Here is a 9,944-nt window from a genome sequence, read left to right on the forward strand (position 1 = left end):
GCTGGCAGGAGTCAGAAAGGACAGTGGGCGATTTGCAGTCTGAGAATAGAACGGAAATGAGGACAGAGAAGGGGAGGTGCGGGGCCCCCCCCCCAACCCACCCACCTCGGCCTCCTGCTTCCTGTCAATCTGAGCGGGAGGTGAAGAAAAAAGCCTTAACGTTCAAGGACATTCAAAGTTTGGGTTGTTAAACAGGCCTGGGTGATTTCTTTCTGACTTGAGACTGTTCTGCCATGCACAGTGCCACGAAGGGCCTTCAAGGGCCCAGGCCTGAATGTACCTGCCAGGGAGGATCAGTGAACAAACCCCACTGTTGAGTTTAAAGGGACCAAACCAAGGCCAAACAAACCCACTGCCACAGGGCCAGTTCTGACTCCTAGCGAGCCAATAAGCCAGAGGAGAACCTCTTGTGAGGGGGTCTGAGGCTGCACATCCTGCCAGAAGCAGTCAGCTCCATCTTTCTCCCAAGGAGCTGTTGCTGACTTTGAACTGCCAGCCTTGAAGTTTGTAGCGCTATGCTGAACCCACAGCGCCACCAGGGTTTCTTCCTTAAAGAGGGAGGGGGAGACAGCCACGAAGCTGCTTTACTTCTAGGCTTTGTGGTGGTGCTTGCTTGCAATCAGGGCACAGCCCATGGGAATGCTCCCCAGAAAGGACTCAGGGAAGTCTGGGCGCACCTCCTAGGTCATTCTGAAAGGCCTGGCTCTCCTTTAGGAATGCCGTCTTGTATTCCCTAGAAACAACCACTTGAACTTTCTCTGCTAACTCCACTGTTTGTGCTTTTCATTTCCACGTCACGTAAAGACGGTGGCGGCCTTGTTGTTGCTCGGTGCCCTCAAGTCAGTTCGTTCTGACCATAACGACCTCATGCACAGCAGACAGAACATCCAGTCCTGCACCAGCCTGAGCCCATTGATGCAGCCACTGTCTCAGTCCATCTCCTTGAGCACCTTCCTCTCTTCTTCTGCCCTCTGCTTTACCAGGCATGATGTCCATCTCCAGGGACTGGTCTCTCCTGACAGGTCACTCACGTCCATCCAGTGGTTGTTGACTTATACTGACCTTACTGGACAGGCTACCATCACCCCGTGGGTTTCCAAGACTGTAACTCTCCGTGGGAGCAGAAAGATCCACCTTTCTCTCTCAGAGAGGCTGGCGGTTTGGAACGGCTGACCTTGCGGATTGCATCGTAACTCGTAACCACTTCTCTTCCCCACAGCTAGTACTGTGGCCTTTGCAGCTGAGAGAAGCAGTATCCGCAAATAAGCCCCCAGAGCTAGCTCCTGTGCGTGCCCTTGAATGTTGTTGATAATTAAAATGCCATGAGCGGAAGTCTACTGGATGACTGTGCGTGCCCTTGAATGTTGCTGATAATTAAAATGCCATGAGCGGAAGTCTACTGGATGACGCCTTCTGGTCTTGACGCGTTTCTAATGAAATCCTGTTTTCTGCATAGTTTATCGAAGCTGACTTGAGGCAGAAACTGGAGCATGCCAAAGAAATAACAGAAGTCGCGAAAGGAACCCTGAAAGACTTCACTGCTCAGACCACACAAGTGGAGAGATTCATTCGGGAGATAACAGCCTGGCTGGCCAAGCTGGAAGAATCCTTGCAGAGTTGTGTGCAAGCTGACACTTGCGAGGGGCTGAAAAAAGTGAAGGTGGGTAGCAGAGCCTCGTTCCGTGTTTCCACTGAATGATGACATTTGTTCTCACTGCCATCGAGTCAGTGCTGACTCATAGTGACCCTCTGTGGGTTTCCCAGACCATCACTGTTCACAGAAGAAAGCCCGTCTTTCTCCCGGGGGCTGCTGTTGGCTTCGGACTGCCAACCATGCAGATCGCAGCCCATTGCTTAACCCGACACCACCAGGGCCACTGGTCGTGAAGGTGGTCGTCCACAATGACCCCTGTTAACCCCAGACCATAGAACTCACCATGTCGAACACAGCAAAGTAAGAGGCATGAGCATTGAATGAAGACATGAAACAAAAACATAGGACCACTGCCCTTGAGTCAATTCTGACTCATGGAGATCTTACATAGGGTTGATGAGGCCATACATCTTTATGAGGGCGGACAGTCCTATCTTTCTCCCAGTTGGTGGACTTGAACTGATAACTTTGTGGTGATAACAATTCAAAGACTAGTTATCTGCTAACAGAAAGCATGCATTCCGATCCAACCAGCGTTTCTCAACCTGTGGGTCGAGACCCCTTTGGGGGTCAAAGGACCCTTTCACAAGGGTTGCTGATGCATAACAGTAGCAAAATGACAGTGATGAAGTAGCAACGGAAATAATGGTTTGATGGTTGGGGCGTCACCATAACCTGAGGAACTGTATGAAAGGGTTGCAGCATAGGGAGGTTGAGAGCCGCTGCCTTAGAGAGTATTTCTCAACTGTCCCAGAGGGTTGCTGTGAGTTTGACTTGACAGCAATGGGTTTGCTTTTTTTTTTTTAAGGTGTTGGAGAATAACTTGATTTTCCATAAAATGTCAAGCTTGAATTGCAAGTGTTAGGTTGTCGTTAGGTGCCATCAAATCAGTTCCAACTCATGCAATGCTATGTACAACCGCACAGGGGCCACCCTGGTGCTGCCCCATCTTCACAATGGTGGTTCTGTTTAAGCCTATTGTTGCAGTCACTCCGTCCATCTGTCTAACTGGTGGTCTCCCCACTTTTTGCTGACCCGGTCCTTTACCAAGCATGATAGATAACCTTCTCCAGGGAAATGGTCTCTCCTGATTATATGTCCGAGGCATACGAGATGGAGTCTTACCGCCCTCAAAAACGTTTCATGTCGACTTCTGTTGTTCACTTATTTTTCTTGGTGGAGATGATTGTGTTCATCCAGAGTGGGCTGTCGTTCAGCAGAGGCAGCTGAGAAAAGACTCCACTTCCAAGTTGTCCTATCCTCAATGATAATTCTGGCCAGCTCATGTTAAGAGACTTTCAGCACACGTCATCTGCTCTCTTTGAGTGGACTTTCTTATCATACTTGAGACTAAGGACCTATATTTTGAAATTAATTATTGGCCCTATTGGTGTGGGCCGGTGACCCTGAAAAAAAAAATCCATTGAAGAATGTAAATGAAGGCAGTAGTTTCTAATCAACTGATCACGTCTAGATTGGGGGGTGGAGGGGCTAGGGTACAGTTCTTAGAACCTCGTCAATTTGCTAGAGTTCCTAGACTGTAGAACCCCTGATCCAATCCTAGCCATTTCTCAAAGAAAGCGGGCAACATTCTGAAGGAATCTACACAGATCCATCAAAAATACTCATAAACTCCGACCATGATTCTTTCCCGGGGAAAGCAACAAACTCCAGTGAGGTTGATGAAGCGTTTCTCCCGAAAGCAGGGAACATCCTTCATGGCGAACGTTCCTTCCACAGGATATACAGAAAGAACTTCAAAGTCAGCAAAGCAACATCAGCTCCACCCAAGAGAATCTCAACAGCTTATGCCGCAAGTACCACTCCGGGGAGCTGCAGAGCCTGGGCGGCATCATGACCGCGCTGATCAAGAAACATGAAGCGGTGAGCCAGTTGTGCTCCAAGACACAGACCAGCCTTCAGGAGTCCCTGGAAAAACACTTCAACGGTGAGCTCTGACACGCCTGGGTGAGAATAGTTTGTTTACGAGGAAGCTCCTCCTTAGAAACAGCCAGCAGAAGCCGGGGGAGCTTTCCAGTCAGATACCGCTTTTTAAAAACAGTTTTAGTGGTATCTAGTTCACACATCGTACCATTCAATAGTTCAAGCGTATTAAAAAGTGTTACATGGTCATCACCACAATCAGTCTGAGAATATTTTCTTCTTCATTGTACTCATCATTATGAGCTCCCCATATGAACCCAACCTTCGCTGCCATATCTCTAAGAAACCATGAATGCAGCCACTGTCTCTTTAGCTTTGCCTATCCTGAAATTCATATACAGACAACACGAGCCAACCAATAATACTGCAGCAAAAAGCTCTCAATAGAAAACATGAAAATCTAGAGTAAGTTTAAAATGAGTCCAAAGGGGAGATCCTATGAGAAAGTGTTCATGTTTAAGCCCATTTCATCTGCCGTGTGTTTGCGGTGAGAAGTGGCAGAGAGGGGAGTGTTGTAAGACCCCCCACTTTCCTCGCTTCTCCTCCAGGGAGCAGAGGATTCCACCATTCTGAGGATCCCGAATTTGATTGGGCTTTTCCACACGTGGTGTTATTTGTGTAACAAATTTGTGGAGAATTTGTCCCACTGTCCAGGTCGTCAGCAGCCAGTGTGCCCAAATTCCCCTCACTCTTTCTTATCACGATGAGGTCCCACAGTCAATTGGGAAGTTAGCAGAGACAAGAAAGCAGTGGCAACCAGACCCCCCAGAAAACGTTCAGGTATCTACTCCTGTGTCCACTTCCCACTCAGTGTGGCCGGTGTTCTGATAATGACCAGTGGAGGAAAATAGAGCTGTTTGATTCTGTTGCTTAAAAAACGGCGCCCACAGCCACCTCATAGAATGGCTCCCCATGGGCTCTCACTGAGCACAGGAATTCATTGTCTGCACTGAATTCAACAGGACACCAGACATTCCAGAATTTAAAAATGCCCAGTCTTTTGCCTGTGTTAATTTCTCCACCCGCCCCAAACAACCCTACTTGTTGGTCACACTGCCTTTCCCTCTGTGTGGCTCCGTTCTTTCTGGAACACGTTTGGAAAGCCAGACAAGCTAGGCTGAGGGCTAGATCCAATCACTGTGTTCACGCTGCAATGTCACTCTGTTTTTGGGATTTATTCATTTTTGTTGCTTTCAAAGAGTCCATGCAGGAATTCCAAGATTGGTTTTCAAGAGTCAAGGCAGCAGCCAAAGAATCATCAGATAGAACGGGTGACAGAAAAGTGCTGGAGGCCCAGCTCCATGATCTTCAGGTAGGAAACCTGGCCACCCCACTTCTCCTCCCCTCAAAATGACTTAAGTGCCACTAAACCACATGGAAATCCTCTCCTTTCCTAAACTTCTTTCACTCGGTCTTCTCTTCTTCCCTGGCCAAATAGGAGTCAAAGGAGACAAGCGATATAGAAAGTAAGGTGAGAAAATAAGTTAGAGAGAGAAAATTTCTAGATCCTACCCTCTCTTCTTTTACCTGTTGGAATACATTCAGCCTTTGGAATTCATTCAAAAGTAAAGTGAATGTTAATTTTAAAATTTAGCATAAAAATTCCATTTTATATCACTGTTGTGGGGCGTTTAAAATAGGAGGAAAAGACATGATTTGCAGATTTTTAAATAGTTTAATTTTTAGATTTGGAGATGCTATATGTTCAAATGAAAATAGACATTACAGGCTTTATAAAAGTAAAGGCTCTGGAAAATGCCTGAATTCACGCAGGAGAAGGTAATTGTGAAGTTATGTTAAGAAAATATTCACAGAAGAATTGGTTCAAATTCTGTTTGGGCCAACTCTTTGGAGTAGCTAATCTGAACCTCACCCCCCAAAGAGTATTGTGAAAATAATCATTCAAAATGAATAATAACCACTTGAGGACTGTGTTGCCTAATGGGGACAGGCAGTCAGGGGTGGCTTCAACAAGTTCATGGAGAAGTGGAAGGAGAAGCTAGTGGAATGTTTCCATGAAGTGTTGGAAGCTCCCTAATATACGAAACTCTTGAAATGACAAGTCAGAGCAGGGAGATGGTTGTAAAAAAGGAAAGTTGATTGTCAGAATGTGTGGGATTTCCCCCCTTGAAGCTTACGATTCCAGTAGAACTTCAGAAAGAGATGTCTAAATAATAATTGGCGATGCCACACTGAGCTTAGAAGAGACATGACTAACACTGTAATCCTGGGGTTCTTTTGCCTTGTTGAAGCCAAAACAGTGTGATATGATCTTCTAAGAAAGTGGCACCGAGCAAGACAAGATGGGAGCATGGGCAAGAATATGTGTGGTGTGGGTCAGAGAAGCAGGAAGGGCTGGCATTTAGCCAGATCCGGGAGTATCACTCTAACCATGAAGGGAGATGGACCGTGGGTCAATTGAGAACAGCAAGACTGATGAGCGATTGGGGAAGAAGACTTAGACGGGCATGTGTGCTCGTCTCTACCTTGGCACTGTTCCGTTTGGCCTCCATGGTTCCAGCGAGTGACTGGCTCCTTTCCCAATTTTGAGCTTGGATTATTTCAAGTAGTGGACATCTTTTCCCTTCTAGCCGTGTTATAAAACCTAGGCCCTGTTGAGCTTTGTTTTTCTTCTCTTGCTGTACTCTGCCATTTTAGCTCAGGTATTAATCGATGCTTTCCTGCACGGAGGTCTCATAAAAAAATACAAAGGGTTTTGCATTCCTTTCTTTCCCTCCACAGAACATTCTGGACTCAGTAAGTGATGGACAGAGCAAACTTGATGCTGTGACGCAGGAAGGACAAACTTTGTATGCATATTTGTCCAAACAAATTGTCAGTAGCATTCAGGAACACGTGACCACAGCGAATGAAGAGTTTCATGCCTTTCTGAAGCAATGCCTCAAAAGCAAACAGGCTCTTCACGACTGTGTTTCAGAGCTTGGGAGGTAGGTCGATTTTGTTGCTGTGAGAGGCCGTGGAATGGGTTCCAGTTCAGAGATAGCCCATGAACCACAGAGCAAAACGTTGCCCGGTCTCACGCGATCATCACCGTCTTTGCTGTGTTTGAACCCATTGTGTCAGCCACTGTGTCAATGCCTCTCCTGGAAGGCCTTTATCTTTTTATTGACCCCTGTGCATGAACTAAAGGCTTGCCATCCTTTCTTCTAACAGAGGCCTTCTGACTATATTTGGAGATGAAAACCCTCATATTTGAAACTGCAGAATTAAATTAAAATTAGCTTTGATCTTAAGTTCATACTATGGCAGTAATCAATTTCTCAGACTCTGAAGTTAGCAGGTAGTCTTATTTTCTAGCTAGAAACAAAACACATTATTTACTAATCATTGTAAACAGCAGACGTAAGTGCAAACCACGTTTGTCTCTTTAGCTAACTCAGTACATGAGAGTTCTGACACCCGCTTTAGAGAGGACTCCAGCCCTTTCCTTTTGTCCACTTTGGCTGATTTGAAGTCACAATCAAAACACCTCTTGGCTTTCTGCGGATCAAGGTTGCAATCTGTCAGATGAGGCAGCAGCAGTGCATATAACTTTAACCTTGGAAGCAAAGCCAAACTCACTGTGAGGGTTGAGGAAAGGTGCTAATATAATCAAAGTGACTTTTCAGTGGTAGATACGTTTCCCCGAATCTTGTCTATGTTTCGTGAAGGACTTGTGTTGCTTTCAAAATCAATAGCTCTGGGCTATATTCAGAATCCTTTCAAACAAAGGCACAGAGGGACATTTCCCTTATTTTCTTCAAGAGCCACTTGTCCATTGGGTCTTGTCCAAAGATCTTCCTAGTAAGTTTAATGCACACCGAATAAGGATGTAATCTTGCTGGCCTTTGCCAGTTCTGATTGTCACTAAATCAATTCAACAAGACCAGGGTGTTTTTGTTTGTTCTTTTTCTCCTTGAAGCGCTAGAGAAATTAACATGATCTGTCATTTGCTAATTAGAATTAGAGCTCATCTGGTTATGCTTACTTTTGTTACTTGAAAATGCATGGTGCCTCCATCGCCAGAGTCACCTCCTAGCACTCGTTTACGCTAACAAGTAAGGGATGGAGCTTGCGTAAGAGTTGTTCTGTTTTCTTAGCTTTGAGGATCAACACAGAAAACTGAACTTATGGATCCATGAAATGGAAGAGAGGTTACAGACAGAAAACTTAGGGGAGAGTAAGCAGCACGTTTCTGAGAAGAAAAACGAAGTCCACAAAGCTGAAATGTTTTTGGGAGAACTGCTGGCTGCAAGGTACGTGTGTGAATGGCATGGGCCCCTTCTGTTTTCGTCAGATGGGTGTGTTGGGGGTTGCCGGGCTTGGATGTTGTTGGTTGGTAGTGGTGGTGGGTCGTCTTCTCACTCGTAGTGCGGTGTCTGGAGAGAGATAAAAAATTAAAAGAAAAAACTCACTGCCATCAAGTTGATTCCAACTCATAGTGACCCTGTAAGGCAGGGCAGAACTGCCTCCTGAGGATTTCCGTGACTGTAGCTGCCTATGGGAGTAGAAAGGCACAAATTTCTCCCTCAGGGAGACTGGTGGATTCAAACTGCTGCCCTTGTGGCTGGCAGTTCTACACATAATCCACTATGCCACCAGGGCTCCTGGAGAGATGACAAGGATGAAAATAGCTGATCTGTTTCCCAGTTTCACCTGCCTTTGCTTGACAAATGGAACAGGTCATACCATATGTCATGCTTTTATGCCTTCCTTGTTGTGTTGATACTCCTTCCTCTCAGGGGCTCCCTGGAGGATCTCTGAAGATCATGTGAAATGGGTGTGAAGATCTTGCTGCTAGTTGCCAATGAGTTGGTCCGTGACTCACGGAGACCCTATGTACTGAGGGATTAAACCATGGGCTCCGACTGTTTTCATTGGCTGGCTCTTCGGCTGTCGCTCGCCAGGTCTTTCTCCTAGTCTACCTTGGTCTGTAAGAGCCTACCTTGACAGACACGTGGAGATGTGGATGTCTTTGTGCAGCGCTGGCCGTGGCTTGAATCTGTGTCTCCTGCACTGAACTGCCTCTGCCCCGAGTATGACGGATAGAGGACCGCAGGGATGGGGAAGGTCATCTTCACGTATGAAAGACCCTGTAGACCCCCACGTCTTACATATTCAGCACAGAGTTCAGCCGCCCGGCCGATTTCCAGCCTAACCCACCCCCAAAATGTTCCTAGTAAAACAAGAGGTATGGTTAGTAAGTGTGACCGCCCTTGTAGTCTCTCATCTCCAGTGAACTATTTCTTTCGTCGCTGCTTCCGCACAGAGAAAATGTTTTCTAACGCCTTTCCCAGGTCAAGTTCTCAGGTCTGGGCTTTGCTGCCCTGCCACTTCTGGCCAGTTTGTGCCCCTCAGGACAGTTCAGCTTGCTTAAAGTCTCGGGGCCCTAGTCCATCCTTGTAAGGAAGGAGGTGCGTGGGTCTGTGGCACGTCAGAGGCTTACTCTCGGTCTGCTCCATTTGACATCTCAGCAGCCATGATCAAGGAGGAAATAAATAAGGAAACCCGATCACACTTGTTTGATTTTCCACCTAGTCTTCTTTATTATTATTATTACTCAAACATGCCCAGTATTCCTTGACCTGAAAAAGCAAGTGTACAAAGGAATCAACAGAACCCAGACCTCAGATAGACTGCCGGCTGGATTACAGCTCATCACCATAAAATGAGCCACATGCATTTTTGGGGTCCCCAGTGCATATGTCAGTGGAGCCCTGGTGTCCCAGTGGATTGTGCATTCGCCTGCAAACCACAAAGTCGGCAGTTCAAAACCACCAGCTGTTCCTCTGGACAAAGGTGACACTCTGTTCCCATAAATAGTCACTGTCTCTGGGATCCGCAGAGGCAGTGCTGCCCTGTCAGATAGGGTCATTATGAGTCAGAAATGACACGAAGCCACTGAGGTTGAAGGCATCTAAAGCTATATTGACACTATATCACAGTCTATTAAGGAGCCCTGGTGGAGGAGGGGTTACGTGCTGATCTACTAACAGGTAGTTCAGAACCACAGCTGTTTTGTGAGAGATGAGGCTTCCTCCTCCTGTAGCAAGGTAGTCTTGGAAACCCGCAGAAGCACTTCCACTTGGGTCCTCTATGAGAGAAAAAGGGCTTGATGCCCGTGAGTGTGGGCTTTTTAAAAAAAATTATTTTTAAGTAGACTACTAAGTGTGCATTTGCAACATTCTGAAAGCACGCCAGAATGTGAGGCACAAAGGGAGCCCATGCTGTGGGAAAACAGGGGCCAGTGCAGGCCTTGCGCAAGCCTTCCGTTTGTAAAACCACAGTGTTTGTGATGCACCATGAAGTAACGCTCGCTAAGTGAGGTATGCCTGTGTGTGTGTGT

The 9,944-nt window shown here is 46.6% G+C and overlaps 1 protein-coding gene across 1 annotated transcript in view; it reads left to right on the forward strand.

The window, feature by feature from the left end:
- Positions 1-9,944, forward strand: part of SYNE1 (spectrin repeat containing nuclear envelope protein 1) — a 326,773-nt gene that overhangs the window by 16,835 nt on the left and 299,994 nt on the right. The window contains exons 7-11 of the mRNA XM_045294717.1: positions 1,457-1,660; positions 3,395-3,602; positions 4,798-4,910; positions 6,341-6,546; positions 7,699-7,854. Coding sequence (XP_045150652.1) covers positions 1,457-1,660; positions 3,395-3,602; positions 4,798-4,910; positions 6,341-6,546; positions 7,699-7,854 — 887 coding nt within the window. The remainder of the gene's footprint in view (positions 1-1,456; positions 1,661-3,394; positions 3,603-4,797; positions 4,911-6,340; positions 6,547-7,698; positions 7,855-9,944) is intronic.

This window comes from Echinops telfairi, unplaced genomic scaffold (genome assembly GCF_000313985.2).
Source record: "Echinops telfairi isolate 266 unplaced genomic scaffold, ASM31398v2 ScPeMD7_3533;HRSCAF=4204_0, whole genome shotgun sequence".
Classification (NCBI taxonomy): domain Eukaryota; kingdom Metazoa; phylum Chordata; class Mammalia; order Afrosoricida; family Tenrecidae; genus Echinops; species Echinops telfairi.